The 18,300-nt window shown below is 42.1% G+C and overlaps 1 protein-coding gene across 6 annotated transcripts in view; it reads right to left on the bottom strand.

The window, feature by feature from the left end:
* CDC42BPB (CDC42 binding protein kinase beta) overlaps window positions 1-18,030 on the bottom strand; it is a 97,160-nt gene extending 79,130 nt beyond the window's left edge. For 3 of the 6 annotated variants that reach the window (XM_081003894.1, XM_081003895.1, XM_081003897.1), the window contains exon 1: window positions 17,279-18,030. In XM_081003894.1, the coding sequence (XP_080860020.1) occupies window positions 17,279-17,456 (178 nt within the window). In that variant the 5' untranslated portion in view covers window positions 17,457-18,030. The remainder of the gene's footprint in view (window positions 1-17,278) is intronic. The other 3 variants (XM_081003896.1, XM_081003898.1, XM_081003899.1) reach the window with 1 other exon arrangement.
* Between the last annotated feature and the right edge of the window lie 270 nt (window positions 18,031-18,300).

Here is an 18,300-nt window from a genome sequence, read left to right as displayed (position 1 = left end):
GCCCTGTGATGCATGAATTTACTCTACAAGCTGCCCTTCTCCTGATGAGGGCACAAGTAAGGACTGTATTTAAAAAGAAAAAGTGATAGCAACTCCCAACACATTTCACTACAATGTGCAAGAGCCACAGAAAGTAGCTGAAAGACTTACTAAATTATCAGAAGATGAAGCTATCTACCACCCAGCTTAGAAATACTGTTGCTGTTGTTGCTTGTGCAATCAGAAGAAAGGAAAACTTCTTTGTTTGAAGCTGTTCTGCAAACCTTGGTTAAGAGGGAATTCATGGTTAGCAACAAGCCATGGTTAAGCCAAAAGAGGTAAGGAATACTCCTGATCTCTTAACAATGGCTAACAAATGGAGAATATTCTGTTTTCGCTAGTCCTTCAAATGGACAGAGAAGGGGATTCAGGGACTATTCTGTAACACACCTCTTTTGGGAACATTGCCAAAGTTCAAATATTTTCAGGAAGCATTATGAGACTTTTCTATTTCAGCAGGTTTTTAGCAGCTGCGATTAAGCCAGCATAATTATGAGAGTTCACAAGTTCTGGATGCAGCTGGATTTTAATTGAATTGCAATGGGATACAATTACATGATTAATCTATTTCAAATTTACATACACAGAGAAAGAGAGAAGCAACATTTCCCCTTGTTCTCTTTTGTTTTCCACAATTCCTTCTCCACAATGATCAGAAGGCAGCAAGAGCTTGTAGGATTCAACGTTATTTGCATGTGTGTTTGTGCACTAGTCTCTTTAGAGCATCACAGATTTGCCCTAAAGCTTGTTCTTAGTATACACATCATTCCTAGAAAAGCTCTACAGAACTTGAATATAGCTGAGCCATTCCTATGTTCCTAGCTGCATGTTCCAGAAAACTTTTCACATTAAATTGGGTTTAGGAAAATGCAGCGAGAGCGCCATGAAACTAATGCTTAAGATTACTGCTCAGTTACTCTAAAAATGTGTGGATTAGGTAACTAGTCTTTCCTGCCTTCCTACAGCGATACAGATACTCATTTGGGCGCAGCTCAGTGATAGATCATTTCTCTGGAGAAGGTCCCAGGTTTGACCTCTAGCACTTCCAAGTAGGGCTAGGGAAAAACTCCAGACTAAAACATACAGAATAATGGCAAGAAGGACCAATAGTCAGCTTACAACTTCCTATGTTCCTGTCCATGTACAAAGTGCTTCTCCCTTGTCCATTCAAAGAGTACTTTAGTTTGGCCAAGCTCTTCCTAGCATTTCTTGTGGGCAGGGACTCACAAGTACATAAAAAAAGATTATTTTGCATTTGGAAGGGGGGAACCAGGTGTTAAGTTGATGGCAACACACAGGTTGTGCAATACTTATATGAGTTTTCTTAGTTTCTGCCTCCCAGGTGGCAATTCAAAATAATGTTCACATGGAATTTCCAGAACCAAATGCCCTTTGTTGTCATGACTTCTTAAAATGAGATTTCATTCCTGTCCCCAATGAAAAACATGTTCTAAAGGTGTCACAACAAACTTGATGCTTTCAGTTCCAGTAATGATATTGTCTAGTTTCCAATCTAAGGGCTTTGGATTAATGAGTGATCTCATCTTATTTCAATTACGCTTTTCTTGGAAGTGTCTCCCTAGAAAGCTGGCTATACATTTATCATTAAAAAAACTGACCAGTTTCAGCTTTTCATAAGAGGACAAGAAGAAGCTAAATTTCCAAACGCAGTATATTAACACTATCTGCAACATTATAGTACAGTGGTACCTCGGGTTACATACGCTTCAGGTTACAGACTCCGCTAACCCAGAAATAGTGCTTCAGGTTAAGAATTTTGCTTCAGGATGAGAACAGCGGCGCGGCAGCAGCAGGAGCCGCTTGAATTCAGAAATTGAATTCAAAAATTGAATTCAAAAATTGAATTCAGGTGAATTTTTCAAAAATTGGTTAAAATGTCCGGGGGAAACCCGGGTGTATGGCAGTCCATATTGGAAGTCTTGTTGTTTTTTGCCAAATTTCCTAAAAATACAATAAAAACTTACCGGTATATTTATTTATTTGAAATTTTGTTCAACATCTTTTGTGTCCGGATTTTCATTTTTTTAAATATAGCAACCCTAGAATCATAGAATCATAGAGTTGGAAGAGACAACAAGGGCCATCGAGTCCAACCCCCTGCCAAGCAGGAAACACCATCAGAGCACTCCTGACATATGGTTGTCAAGCCTCTGCTTAAAGACCTCCAAAGAAGGAGACTCCACCACACTCCTTGGCAGCAAATTCCACTGTCAAACAGCTCTTACTGTCAGGAAGTTCTTCCTAATGTTTAGGTGGAATCTTCTTTCTTGTAGTTTGGATCCATTGCTCCGTGTCCGCTTCTCTGGAGCAGCAGAAAACAACCTTTCTCCCTCCTCTATGTGACATCCTTTTATATATTTGAACATGGCTATCATATCACCCTTTAACCTCCTCTTCTCCAGGCTAAACATACCCAGCTCCCTTAGCCGTTCCCCATAAGGCATCGTTTCCAGGCCTTTGACCATTTTGGTTGCCCTCCTCTGGACACGTTCCAGTTTGTCAGTGTCCTTCTTGAACTGTGGTGCCCAGAACTGGACACAGTACTCCAGGTGAGGTCTGACCAGAGCAGAATACAGTGGCACTATTACTTCCCTTGATCTAGATGCTATACTCCTATTGATGCAGCCCAGAATTGCATTGGCTTTTTTAGCTGCCGCGTCACACTGTTGGCTCATGTCAAGTTTGTGGTCAACCAAGACTCCTAGATCCTTTTCACATGTACTGCTCTCAAGCCAGGTGTCACCCATCTTGTATTTGTGCCTCTCATTTTTTTTGCCCAAGTGTAATACTTTACATTTCTCCCTGTTAAAATTCATCTTGTTTGTTTTGGCCCAGTTCTCTAATCTGTCAAGGTCGTTTTGAAGTGTGATCCTGTCCTCTGAGGTGTTAGCCACCCCTCCCAGTTTGGTGTCATCTGCAAATTTGATCAGGATGCCCTTGAGTCCATCATCCAAGTCGTTGATAAAGATGTTGAATAAGACCGGGCCCAAGACAGAACCCTGTGGCACCCCACTAGTCACTCTTCTCCAGGATGAAGAGGAACCATTGATGAGCACCCTTTGGGTTCGGTCAGTCAGCCAGTTACAAATCCACTGAGTGGTAGCATAGTCAAGACCGCATTTTACCAGCTTCTTTACAAGAATATCATGGGGCACCTTGTCAAATGCCTTGCTGAAATCAAGGTAGGCTACATCCACTGCGTTCCCTTCATCTACCAGGCTTGTAATTCTGTCAAAAAACGAGATCAGGTTAGTCTGACATGACTTATTTTTCAGAAATCCATGCTGACTATTGGTGATCACAGCATTCCTTTCTAGGTGCTCACAGACTGTTTGCTTAATGATCTGCTCCAGAATCTTCCCTGGTATTGATGTCAGACTGACTGGGCGGTAATTATTTGGGTCCTCTCTTTTCCCCTTTTTGAAAATAGGGATAACATTTGCCCTCCTCCAGTCTTCCGGGACTTCGCCTGTTCTCCAGGAATTCTCAAAGATGACCGCCAGTGGTTCTGAGATCACATCTGCCAGTTCTTTTAATACTCTTGGATGCAGTTCATCTGGCCCTGGAGACTTGAATACATCTAAACTAGCCAAGTATTCTTGTACTATCTCCTTAGTTATTCTGGGCTGCATTTCCTTTGCTCCAAATTCTTCAGGTCGGGCATTGTTTTCTTTATCGGAGAAGACTGAGGCAAAGAAGGCATTGAGGAGTTCAGCCCTTTCTGTGTCCCCTGTTTGCATTTCACCATCTTCTCCTCTGAGTGACCCCACTGTTTCTTTGTTCTTCCTTTTGCTACGAACATACCCATAAAAGCCTTTTTTGTTGCTTTTAACCTCTCTAGCAAGCCTGAGTTCATTCTGTGCTTTAGCTTTTCTGACTTTGTGTCTACACGTGCTGGCTATTTGTTTGAATTCCTCTTTGGTGGTTTCCCCCCTTTTCCATTTTTTGTACACATCCTTTTTTAATCTTAACTCAGTTAAAAGTTCTTTAGATAGCCACCCTGGCTTCTTTAGGCACCTTCCATGTTTCCGTCTCATTGGTATTGCCTGACGTTGTGCTTTTACTATCTCCCTCTTAACAAACTCCCAGCCATCATGAACTCCCTTTCCTTTTAGTATTACTGTCCATGGGATCTCACCCAGCACTTCCCTAAGTTTTATGAAGTCGGCTTTCTTAAAGTCAAGAAATTGAGTCCTAGTATGCTTGGCTGCTCCTTTCCGCTGTATAGTAAACTTCAGAAGAGCATGATCACTCGCGCCTAATGATCCTTCCACTTCTACCCCACTAACCAGGTCATCAACATTGGTTAGGACCAGATCTAAAATGGCTGTTCCTCTTGTTGCTTCTCCCACTTTCTGGACAATGAAGTTGTCTGCAAGGCCAGTGAGGAATCTGTTTGACCTTATGCTCTTGGCTGAGTTTGACATCCAACAAATATCCGGGTAATTGAAGTCCCCCATTACTACTATCTCCCTTCCTTTTGCATGCTTGGCCATCTGTTCCAGGAAGGCATCATCTATGTCCTCCGTTTGGCTTGGGGATCTATAGTAAACTCCCACAATGAGGTCACTGTTATTCTTCTCTCCCTTAATTTTGACCCAAATGCTCTCACTTTGGCTTTGAGGTTCTAAATCTTGGATCTCTTCACAGGTATACACATCCCTGACATATAACGCCACTCCTCCTCCTTTCTTGTCTGGTCTGTTTCTCTGAAATAGATTGTATCCCCCCATTATTACATTCCAATCGTGGGACTTATCCTACCAGGTTTCAGTGATGCCTATTATGTCATATTTAGTTTGCTGTACCAAGAGCTCAAGCTCATCTTGTTTATTTCCCATGCTTTGCGCGTTAGTGTACAGACATTGAAGTCCATTAATCATTCCCCCGTGTCTCTTATTTAAGGATTTTTTCCTCCCACCACTAGGTCTGCGTGCTGTTTGCTCCATTTGGTCTATGACATTTGGATGATCATCTTCATCAATTGATAGACTCCTACCTTCAGGAGCACTGTCTCCCTCCCCCACATTAGTCAATGTAGCTCAATGTAGACAAAAAAACTATTCCTAGACAGTATGTATTATTAGAGTAGAATTAATTCAATTTATTCTACAAATTGTTATATCTAGTGCAGCTATGTCCAAACCCAATTAACAGGTGGATCCCCAGGGTTCCGCAGGTCGATCACAGGAGCAAAAAAAGAGATTGCCCGGTTGCTCCTTAGCGATCTCGACCTCCCGCCACCGGTGCTATTTCCACTTGCTCAACAACTCTGGTATCTCCCCTCTAAAAAAAGCTCAACAACTATGGTAGATCACTGCCAGTTTTATTATACTGGGAGTAGATTGCAGTCTCTATAGAGTTGGACATGCCTGATCTAGTGAATATATTATTGTGTCTACATTACATTCCTTATATGTAAAGAAGCTTTAAAGTGAACATTGTACAATTTTTCATCTTTCTCACTCAAGAACCAGGAAGAATATCCATCCACAAGGATTTCAAGAGGCTGAGAGGGAGGATGCATCCACTCCTCTTCCCCCAACCAAGAAATAATCCATTATCTTCTACCAGCTGTCACCCACTTCAGTCCTCCCCAGATGAGCATTTTTGCAGCAGCCCCAGAGACCTAATGCATTTCAGGGCTTTCATTTTAACATATATTTTGCAGGTCTTAAACACACCTATGCACTTAACACTGGCACCTGCAGAGTGAAAGTGCATGCAATTTTAGAGATTTACAGTATTAAAAAATGGAACTGACTTTTTGGAATGTAAGCAGCAGGAGAGATTCTTAAAAAACAGGTTCACTGTTCACTGTTCACTGTCCTAAAATAACTGTAACCAGAAAGAAACTTAATGTGTGCAATCTACCAAATGATTGGTTATTATTACTTATTACTATTATTATTATTATTATTATTAATTCATTTTCTCAACTGCCCTTCACTATAAGGTCCGAGGGTGGGTTACAGCTACTGTATTTTAAAAATCCAAAATGTTGAAAGTGGCATCAAAATGGATAGACTCTTTTATGTAGGAGCAGCCAAGCACTTTTAGCAATGTCAAGATATTATAAAGCTGAATAATTGGATCCAACTGAACAGTAGAATGAAAACGAAGGGTGCTGGCTGCTGTTTTATACTCTTGCTCCAAGCACACAAAGAAGAAAGAACAAGAAGGGCACAGCAACAAACACTCCTGCAAGTTCCAGCATGACAGGTTACGCTGCACCCATCCCATCTATGAACTGTAAAATAAATAAATAAATTAACTTATTAAGGCAAACGTGGCACTAAGACTATTGTGCTGCCTCAAAAATGTCCAGTGCCACAGTAAAAATAGAACAAGTACAATGGCACTTAAAACACGTCTGTATTTTAAATAAGTTGATCAGTTCTAAATTATAACACGTTGTCTAGGAGAGTACATTACTCCTTTATTTCTGTATTGCAGTACAAGATATTGCTATCTGAACTAGACTCTTTTTTAAAAGCTCCTGTGACCCATCAAGAGTCATTTTTCAATGATCTAAGACCTATTTCTTCCAGAATAACCACCTTACACTCTTGGGAAAAAATGTAAGGAACAGTTTTTCAAGCCTAACGGAAACATGAGATAGGGCATACTCACAAAAAACACATATGAATATATATGAAAATTATTACATAGGGAAAAATGTACTTGGGCAACATTCAACGTACCTATCATCTCATTTAAACTGGATTGCCTCACCTGCATTTGCAGTGTAGCACACTAGACAGTAACCGGGTATGCAATTTAAATGTTAAGCTGGCCATGTGGCACACGACCACAAAGGTACCGTAATTCTTAGTTAAATGTAATCCTGAGCTTTACATCTAACTAAGAATTACATCTAACTAAGCAGTATGAAAATGCCTTTTTAAATTATAGCTGTTGCTAGCAAGAAATAGGTGTAGCTATCTGAACATGATCATTATAGCAAGCTGTATCATTGCTTTCTTCACAGAATCGGTAATCACTGCTATTTTCCAAGAGGAATTAGCAAAATCCAAGGAAAAATGAAACAAATACTTTTATTTACACTTCTAGTCTTTTGACGTATAACTCAACCTTTGCCTATACACAGATAAAAATCTAAGTTCTACTTTATTGATGGTGGTTAAGATCCAGAGTTCCATGAGTGGGACAATCCTCCTGAAAGCGTAAGGGGAAGTATTTTCATCAGTTCCTCCCCACAACCTCATGCCCCTGTAAAGCTGCTACATAGAGTTGGGGGGCTCACCAGAACCATACGGGAGATGGGAGTGGGAAGAAGAACAAATTTACAAGCAGACTCCCTTCACCATTCTCAGTTATTTTCATTTGCTGAAAGGATATTCTGTGCATTCCAGTGTGTATGTGTAATTTTATTAATATACTCCCAGTATATTTTGAAGCAGCGCTTCATTATAGGAATAACCTCGCTGTACATAAAAAATTGACATTAATCAGATATAAGACATTTGATCATGTGCTCTTGCTTGTGATAATTTAATCATATCAGAAGAAGAAAGAATAGTGTTCAATCATCTGTTTATTCTCATTGTGTGACCTACTTCTTATTTAACTGTTTATACATTTTAACACTTCACTGTTGAAAGTCTCTTGCAATCAGAGGAGAAATGTTCCTTTATAAACAGCTCACCAATCTGAAATCACCCACACACCCATTTTGCAAATATCAGAGCAATAAAAAAAAAAGAAAAAGTGAAATATAGACTAACAGTAAGTTTCCACAAGAAAGGATTTTGCAGCTTCATGTTTCCATCGGCTTTTAAAGGCATCCAAGCTGGTGACCATCACTACATCTTGTAGTAGTAAATTCTATAGTTCAACTACACTGTGTGTGACTTCCTATTGCTTGTGCTGAACCTTCCAGCATGATCCAATGTATGAATCACCATAAAACATTTCCTTGGAAAAGAGTTTTGCAAACTTCAGAACTGAAATTTAATAAATAATAATACAGGTGGGCATTATTTTTGTTTGTTATTATGGTTTGTATATATTTTTTGTTTTTATATTGTAAACTGCCCCATGATCTTTGGATGAAGGGCAGTATAGAAATAATAATAATAATAGTAATAATAATAATAATAGTGATTATGTTTTACATAATTACGTAAAAATCCAACACAAATATTTATAATTAGAACTTTAACATATGATTTAAAATTAAATGTATAATGATATCAAAGTTATGTGATTGGTATTCTGAGCTTTATCAGGCATTAGTTTAAGATGCTCCAAACACTATCTTAATAGTCTCCCTTTCTCACTACTTTAGTCTAGGGATTTCCTTCCTTATGGACAACACCAGCTAAATCTACCATGGTTATGTGCTGCTGTGCTTTCACTGGTTCCTATTACAAGAATGATAGATTTCCACAAGACATGGAAGCAACCATTTCTAATGTAGCTTGAAAATAAAATGATGCTGATGATTTTAGCTTTTTGTTCACATTTATATACCACCATCAAAATTGTCTCAGCAACTTATGACATAAAGTTTGAATAATTATGTGAAGATAATAACTACATTGATGCATGTAAATAAGTACCGTCCAACATATTAAGTAAAAAGGTAATTTCTCAGTCACGGGAAATACTGATGGCACTTTGCCCCAAATCTCCTAATGACTGCCTCCAGGAGTTTCAAAAAGATATTACATTGCACTGGAGATAAAATAGTGCTCTTCCGAATCCCATAGCAAAACCGACAGAGGACCCAAAAGCACTTTCCCAATGGCACTGTCTGAACTTGGCCATGTAAATAGGACTGGAACCACTGTAGCACCATGCCTCCAATTCCCAGTCCATGGTCTATGTTGTCAATAGCTATGGAGAAGCTGGGGACCAAGGTCACCCTCCTCTTGTCCTGCAGGGTTTCAATCCCTACCCAGCCATGAAGTTCACTGGGTAACCTTGGGTCAGTCACCATTTCTAAGCTTAACCTATCACACAGGGTTGTTGTGAGGATGAAATGGGAAGGAGAATCATGTACACCACCTTGAAATCCTTTGAAGATAAAGGTGGTATATAAATTTAATTAATAAAATTAATAAAAGTTTCCATATATTGCTATGCATTACGATCACCCCAGTCATCCAAGCATAAGTGCTGTAAGTGGGAGAACCACCATAAGATGGTGTAAGCTGGAAATGACAGCCACAGCCTCATTTTACACCAACTATTATGTAAGCTTTGTTTATATGTTTATGTTGCATGTTGATGGTTGAATCTTTTATGGCTATGTACTTACTTTCTGTTTCAAGCAAATTACTGACAATTACTTGAAATAAATGGACCTGGGCTCTGTAGCTCATACTCTTAGTTGTAAACAGACTGGACTACTGCAGTGCTTTCTACCTATGGCTGCCTAGATCAGTAACAACAACTTGCATAAAACACAGCTGCCAAAATCCTGGGTCATGCTCAACAATCAGATTATAGTGTGATGACTCTGTGTCCACAGTTACTTATACTTTTCAGAGCTCAATCTAAAGTGCTGGTACTCATTTTTTAACCCCCTTCATGATCCAGAATAAGTTTACCCCCAAGAACTGCCTTCACCTATCTGAACCAACCTACCCAAATCTTAAAGATGGCCTGCTCTCTATCCCATGAACTGGACAAAACTGAGGACAGGACCTTCTCAGTGACGGCACCACAACTCTTCCTGGAGAACTCTTATAGGGCTCCTCTCTTCCCAGTTTTAGGTGGGCTGTGAAAGCTTCTTTATTTAGACAGACATTTGATGTGCAAGTTTTCTATTTTTACCTGTTCCAAGTGCTTTAAAAGTTAGTTCTGTTCGTACCATTTTTAAATTGGGTGTGTTTTATAATAATATTCCTAGAAACAATAGATTATTTTGGTTTGCCATTTCTGAGTACATTTTATGTAGGAAAGCAAGCCAAAATGGCCTCAAATTGCTACCTTTTTAAAAAAACTACTATTAACATAAGCCTCCAGACCATAATTTGAAACTATGGCATGAAATGAGCTTGCAAGCTATGGTTTGACGGTTAGCACTAACCATAATCTCATTTGGACATCACAACAAGCCTCAGTTAGAGGAAATGAAGGAGAAAAATCTGAGCTTCACAAAAAGTGAAGCGGAACTATGACTTACAGTGAACATGCAAGCTCAAAGACAGGAGCTCATGATCACTTTGCTCCTCTTCCAGTCCTGCTGCTGCTTCTCTTGCTATCTCCTGTTGCACAGCTGTGTGTTCAGCTACAATTTGGCTTAGCAGTTCATCCAAACACAGGCTTATGGTCTGTCTCACTCCAGACAAGCCATCAGCTGCAAACAAGCTTTGTTCTTAGGTTTACGGTTCATGGTTTGTCCAGAGAAAGTCCAACTATAAGACCGGGAGTAGACAAAATGCCAAGTGACAAACCATGGCTTGAATCACAGCAAAAGGAAGACAGGGAGAGAAGCACAGCAGCCATGCTGTCCTCACACTGAACCCTCATACTATGCCATGGTCTTGTTTAGCACTGTGTGCAAATGAACTGTATTGTGAGAGGGAAGGAGGAAAACGATGGAGCAGGAAGGCACGTAGGGTACTCCCAATCTTCCAAATCATGGTTTGGACAATCAGAATGCAGCATCTAAACAGGCCAATGTATATGACACCTATAAAACCCCAACATACTTTGTCTTTTCTTGCTTTCTGTGGGTCAGAGTTTCAAACAAGAAATCTTCAAGTACTAAACAGATATGCTGCTGTAGATTTCCAAATTCTCTTAAATGGCTTAAATAGCAGTTGAACTTTCTGTGCTGGACAGATGTTAAATAATGATGCTACACTTAACTGTATCCTCCAAATAATGAAAGTGCAGATAACCCATCTCATCAAACTATTTTCTCTCCTTCTGCCATCCCCATTCATGTGTATGCCATTCCACCCCACCTCAACTTCCATGCTCCAATACACTCAGATGGGAAAATGAAACATTTTCATGCCTTCGAGTCAACCCTTGCAGAGTAAGAACGTAGAATCAAACTGTGCTTAGGCACTGTCCTTCCCCAAAGCACTTCATGCTCTATATTTTAACTTACACAGAAGAGCTCCGAGTTCTGTGTGCATGTAGAGGCTACTCAAATCTTCAACATGAAAATAATACACACTCAAATCATGTAATAGTTTATAAAACCAAGCACCAGTTTACTCATCTTTTTTTTGAGTGCTACCACCTGTTCCAATATGCACTGGCTTGGAACCCAAGCTACCTTTCTGCAAAAGGAAAGGTGCCTTCCATTCACATAAGGGACTCCAACACAGAAAAGGCTCCAGCTGGCAGAAGGGGAGGGAATAATTTTTGCCAGTTTCCTTTTTTCCCTTGCAGCCACCTCCCACGCTATTCCAGAGGGCCCCTGTCCCAATCTCCCAGAGCAGATTTTCATGAAACTACAAAAGCAATTCTAACCTCAACTAACAAATTCAGAGCAACAATTGATATCTACATTCTGCTTCTCTGAACTAATAAAAATAGCTGTTGCTAGTCATACACCTGAACATACGAAGTTGTCCAGTATTGAATCAGACCATTCATTTAGTCCAATATTGACTAGTCCAACTGGCAGCAGCTCTCCAAGGTCTGAGGCAGGAATAATTCCCAATCCTGATAACCCTTCAGTTGTAGCATACCAAGGACTGGAACTGAAATCTTCTAAATGCAAAGTATGTAACTCTTCCACTAAGCTATAGCGCTTCACTATTTGAAGTATCTTAGTCGCTGGCATCAACCATCTGAATTAATGTTCAACTATTTGCTAACTCTGCCAGAGTGAAACTAAAACTATATGTACCATTTAATAGGTGAAGTAATAGGTTATCAATAAGGTATTTCTTCTAAAAAGAGCTTTGCTAAGGGTTTGTGGCCTGTCACTAATAGTTGCATAGCAGAGTGTTGACAAATTTCAGGATGTTCAACAACTAGGAATTTCCTTGTTGTTTCCTTATAAGCACTAGTAGCCTAATGGGAGATGGCAAGTCACAGAAATAACTTGGGCCTTTAACATAAATTTCTGTTTAGGTATTAGGATAATGGTTTGAAATGTACTTTTTTGTAATGGGCTTTAAACACATCCAGTTATCCTGTATAGCACCAGATGGTGGTTCACACATGCATTTCAATTACTTAAAAAAAACTACTTTCACTCTGATGCTATAGTCTGCTAAACAAGGCAAATGTGGGTAGAAATGGGTGCTAAGGGTCACAATATGGGTCACTGCCCACATCAGAATTGAATCAGGATGTTGCACCGATGCAAGAGTTCAGGACAGTGTTAATTAACTACACACTAGAACATGATTTTTGTGTGTGGAAAAGCGGCATACAAATAAAACAAATGAATACCTCCAATTCTTTCAATAACTGCAGCCTTTCTAAATGCTTCACAAGGAACTTTACAGTGCAGATAGTCAGTCTATAAAAAAGGGAACTCCATGGTTCCTGCAGCAAGCAAGATGGAGTCATGGGTGGTCCTAGGCAGCCCTTATGCTTCTGTTCAGAGATTACTGCGGGAATAGCAGGAGGCAAGTAGAAGCTTTGTTATGCTGCTAGATCTGCCCCAGACTGCTGCAAGTTAGAAGACAAAGAACTCTCCTCTCTTTGCTGACACGATCAAACAAACAAAAAATTAAGATGTACTGACAGAATAGTATTCTTGGTTTAATGGCCTATTTAACCAGCCTTGTATTTAAACAGTAGCCTGGTAGTCACAAGTAACTAGAAATTCCATACAGACAAGTGAGTGGACTGGCAAAGGCGGGCTCAGTTTCCATGCTAGTTGTGGGGAAAGCCCATCCCTGAGCCCAGTCCCTCCTTGACCAACCTGTTTTGTAGAACACTTTAAAAAGAGCTGCCTGCTAAGAGGGCAGCATCCTGCGTTTCCATACTGATCATGGAAAGAGGGTTTCCCTGCTCTCCAGCCAGCAGGGAAACACAGGCTGCTGGCCTCTTATCAGGCTAGGAATTTTTGTGTGCTTCTTTACAAAACTGCGTTGGATTTCAATCAGTTGACAATATTTCACCAGTTGACTGAAGGGAGTGCCAAACCTAAACACAGCAGAATGCAAGTATTATTAATTTTCACACTCATATATACTTTTTGTGGCCAGAAATAGGATGTGTGTAGGGCAAGATGGAAGTTTAATCAGTGTAATTCATTTTCTTGATTAACCTATGTCACTATCCCAGAGCCTTTAGTATGTAACAAGTCATATATAAAATAAAATCAGTTAGCTAATTTTTCTTTCACTAAGTTACTTATTTTTGAATTGTAGTAACTGCTTTGAAAATAGTAGCTGTAAATCTTTTCTACTTTTTTAAAACAGCCATCAGTCATGCAATGATGACATGGAAGCTACTGCACCGGTATCAGAATATAAAGGTGTTCACTTCCAGAAATATGCAGGTCAATTTCCTCTGTCAACCAGTACACAAAAATGACCTGCACATGCAAGAACACTTTTCCCTTCATGAAACTATATTACAGCAATTTATCCACATCAACTGGTTTACACAAATACACAGAACTCATGATGGAGGTGCACCATATTTCCGCCACAAAACAAGCAATCAATGTGGTGGGCTTCCAAAGCAGATGCTGGACAGTGTTTAATTATTCAGTTGGCAATTACTGACGCCAATACAGATGACTCCAGGAAGTGAATCCTCTTAGTTGGTTAATGTATAACAAAGAGCAATGGTCCCTACAGAAATTGAGAGCCAGCTGTTCACATTTTAGAGCACTAAGATTGAGTAAGAAATACTTCTCCAAAATTACATGAAGCTCTTTCTAGGGAAGTTCTGACACTTTTTAAAAGAAGTCTTCCAACAAAAACCAAGCAAAACAACAACAACCATTTGGGAGAAAAGGAATCGTTTTTGAAAGAAGCGAAATGGAGCATAAATACTCTTAAATGTTGGTTCTCCACCTGACAACTTTTTACTGAATGGAAGTTAGTTGTCCTTAGCAATAAATCTTGGTCAAAAACAAATTCTGAAACCATTGCCAGTTTCCTTTGGACTTATCTAGAAGCAGACAAAGTACTTTCAGAATCAAGAAAATGTAACGTTCAGAATTTAAAAACAGTATGCTGATTTATATTTCTATTATTATTATTATTACAAAGTAACTTAAAAAAATAAATTCTCGGTCCATTTTTCCTTCTTCAGTCTGTTTAATTGCTGCACACTTTTCACTGTCAGCATGCTTAAAACTATGATCACAAAACACAATTATTGTGTATTCTGTATAAAATTTTAAAAAATAAAATAAAGTTAGCAAAAAATATCCTGAGGATTGTGCAAAACTGACTTAGTGCATTGAACATTTACTCACAAACATATCCCTAAAAAATCTGACAGAATAGGAAATGAAATACTGTTGAAACAGTGGAACTTGAGTGCCTGCTTCTCCTTTCCTCTTCCTCCACCCATTCCAGGTAGAACAGGCTAAGAAAGGTCATGGGATTAACTTGGCATTTCAGGCTAAGCTTAGCCTGGCACCAAGCCGAGGATATTTCACTGCTGTGTTTTCTACGTACATTTTTATTTATCTTCATTTTTTTATTCCTTTTGGTGCAAAACAATTTAACCAGTGTTAAATAATGTGCAGTATCAGCGCAACAACAGTGTCAAAACACAGAAGAGCTCATCTGAAAGCATGTATAAACAAAAGCTTTTTTTCTCTCCACAACATCTATATGTTTTCTCAGCAGCACCTCAGCTGTAGGTTCTGTACTTCTGAACTGGCGTCCCTCTCAGTACCATATCCTGGAATTTCCCAAGAAGGGGGTTTATGAATTTCATCTCCCCCCTCCTGTCTAATCCTTGCTGATAGGCAGGCTCATTATTGCTTCCAGGCAGGTCAGCTGACAAAAGAAATCACTTGGTCAGTTGCCACATGACCACCATAATTCAGGGAATCTCTTCCCACTTGGAGAATTTGTGACGTGTAGCCTCCAGATCAACTTGCAGCCCAAAACTGCAGACAACCAGACTACACACAGTTAGGCCCACATCGTTTCAAAACTCATAAGTAAACCAATTACTTAGTAATGCAACAACTATGAAATCCAGTCCATCAAGTTGTGCTCCAAAAGTTCGATCTCAACCTTTAAGTCACGTGCCTTCAACTGATGGGTAGGGATCCACTACTGGATTGTGATCTGATTTAAGGTAGACTGCAACAGGAACACTTCCACCATGCAAATATGGCACGTATGGTAAGAAAATGCACAGTTTGACTGAAAGGTGGGTCCCACATCTTGAAAAGTTGAAAACTACTGCTGTATATGAGAAAGTCACAGAATCATAGAATCATAGAACTGTAGAGTTGGAAGGGACCCTGAGGATCATCTAGTCCAACCCCCTGCAATGCAGGAATATGCAGCTGGTCCATACAGGGATTGAACCTGCAACCTTGAGTGTTATCAGCACCATGGTCTAACCAACTGAGCTATCCAGGCTCATACTGAGCTATCCTGAGCTATATCAAGAGGTCCATTAGCTACAACAGCTTAACTCCCAATCCAAAATTCTGGCAAATGCTATCCTCCTGCTCCCCAATTTGGAAAAGCATCTCTTACTGTAACCAACCGTCAAGAGGGCTTTTTCTCCCCAAATTGGGGAAGGGGAGATAATCATCCATCTAGATTACCAATATGAAGGCTAATCCTGAATTTACTCTCCCAATATGCCATCCAACTCTGCTATGATAGAATCAGGTTCCCTCACTCTATCACTTTATCGGCCAGTAGGTGAAAATCTTCTTCTTACAACCATATATATATATTTCTGCCTGTATTTCTGTACTCCTACAGAACAGTAGTACTTCTTTGCTGGGAGCTGCTTCTGCTAGTTAATAGCATCAATTACTTCCAATACAATATTTATCCAAACTGCCACCAGCATGCAGAATTTTCACAAACCACGTAACATATTCTCTTCAATAGACCCTCCTTGACCATGATCTTGGCCAGTCCTTGCTTCTACCTGGATCACGCATTATTGTTCCATATCTCGAAAAATTCCGCTATACAATTCCAGCCCTCCACACCCCAGCAAAGTTCCTGTTCCTGCATATGCATCATTATCTTTCTTCAATATCCTTGCTACTTCTATTCATGAGTCAATGCTCTTCCTACCCCACCCAACTTCCTCACCCCATCACCAGCAAATTCATAGGCTGACAAAACCCATTGCCGGACAGCTCACTGACTTATTTCAAGGCTCGCTCTAACCTATGTTTGTGCTACTCATCATCTCCTTAATAATACTGTATCCCATTTCCCACTGCAAGCCCAAGAGGTGCCATTTATCCCTTAGCTGCTCCTAGCCCCATTTCTCCATGCGTAAGATTTTATGCTTAATAATCTGGAAGTATCCCCACACATACTCCAAATCTGGATACCACCTCAGATTTCGCTTCCTTTATGTACGCCGTGCTTTATAATTTGATGTGTCCTCTGCTTGCCAAGCGCCACTAAACACTCATTCCCTCACCCTCATTGTTGTCACCATTCCCAGAGTCTCCTAATGGAACCATCATCAACAGGCTATGATGCCGCCCTCCACACCAATACCTGTGTCTGGGGCTAGGCTAGGCCCTGCAAGAGCAGCAGCTCTCCCTGCTCAATCCCGGCCAACACTTCCTTCATGCAACCACCATGCAGGCCCTGTTGTTGCACCATGCCCATTGTCCCTTCACATCGCTGTCAGATCCCTCTCCCAATCCACTCCCTAAGAAAAACCACCCCCCAGCACCCGGAAGCATTCTCCAACTCCCAACCCGGTATGATCAAAACTCGCCTTTCCTTAAAAGTTTGCTGTCTTCCTTACCCTCCCCCCGCCCCGAAACTATCCCGTCCTCTCCAAACAGACCTGGGCCCAGCCCTCAGCTGACAGGTCTGCACAAAGTCATCTGCGTGGGTCTGGGGCTACCTAGCCCTCCGTCGAAAACTCCCGTAAGCAAATGTGCGGCGGGCCACCCACCCCCCAAAAACCCCTACGCTCCCCACCGGTGATTTCCTCGTATTTCTTCGCTCCCAGCAGCAGATTCAGGGCCCGAGCCTCGCCGTAGCTCCTCGAGAGCAAGCCCTGGCGATCCCTCCCCAAGACAGCACCCCCACCCCCACCCCCACCTCTCGCTTCCCCTCGCGTCCCCGGCTCTCACCCCACTCGAGGAAGTCGGAGACGAGCCTGTCCCTGCGGAGCGGCGAGTCCCGGCTGCACTCGGTGTAGAGGCCGACCAGGAGGTCCAGCAGCGCCTCGACGCTCAGGACGCTCTCGTTGCGCCGCGGCCCGTCCAGAAGCAGCTGCTCCAGCTTCTTCAGCCGCACCTTGGCCGACATGGTGGCGGCGGCGGCGGCTGGCCGAGCCCACCAGGCGGGAAGGAGGGAGAGGCCGCGAGGCTGAGGGAGCGAGAGAGAAGCGAGGCAGGGAGGGAAAGACGAGAGAGAGGAGGGCGACCGAGGAAGAGGGAGGAAAGGAAAGAGGCGCCGCCTCAGGCTCTGGGCAGCGGCGGCAGCATCCGGCTGTTTCCTCCCTCAGCGCTCTCCGGCGAGAGACCCGGCGCCCTGGGCCCGGCTGAGGCGCTGGCGACGGCCGCTGCGCCTCCGCGCTACGCCCGCATTTCCACAGGCCTTCCTCGGCGGCGGAGGCAGCTCCTCCGGGCTCGGCTCCAGGCCCGGCTGGTCCATGGGCCGGTCCCTCCCCCTTCGGACCCGCCCTCTCGCTTCGCCTGGCAACCGAGGAGGAGGAGGAGGAGGAGGCGGCGGTGCGTGTGTGGATGTGTGGAGAAGAAGCCGGGCGGGGAGGGGGGGGTGCGGTCGCCGCCACACAGGCCGCCGCCGCCGCCGCCGAACCAGTGGTCCCTTCCCAACGGTCTGAGGGAGCTGCCACTAACGCCGGCAGCCTCTCTCTCTCTCACATACACACACACTCACACACCCCTCCCTGGCGCGCCCGTGCGCACGCGCGCCCGTGATCGCGATGTGTTGGCTGTGGCCATCCGGGCAACGGGAAAGGAGGGCGAGGGGCGTGGCCGGGCAGGGGGCGGGGCTGTGTCGTCCCGAGGAAGCTTCCCTCAGGTTGGCCGCTTGCGCAACCGTTGGAAGCCGTTGCCCGGGGAGAAAGGAGCCGCCGAGTCATAGCTGATTATTATTATTATTATTATTATTATTATTATTATTATTA

The sequence above is a fragment of the Podarcis pityusensis genome (assembly GCF_964106645.2).
Source record: "Podarcis pityusensis genome assembly, chromosome: 1".
Lineage (NCBI taxonomy): Eukaryota > Metazoa > Chordata > Lepidosauria > Squamata > Lacertidae > Podarcis > Podarcis pityusensis.
Note: the sequence above shows the minus strand (reverse complement) of the source record. Positions and strands in the feature narration are given on the sequence as shown.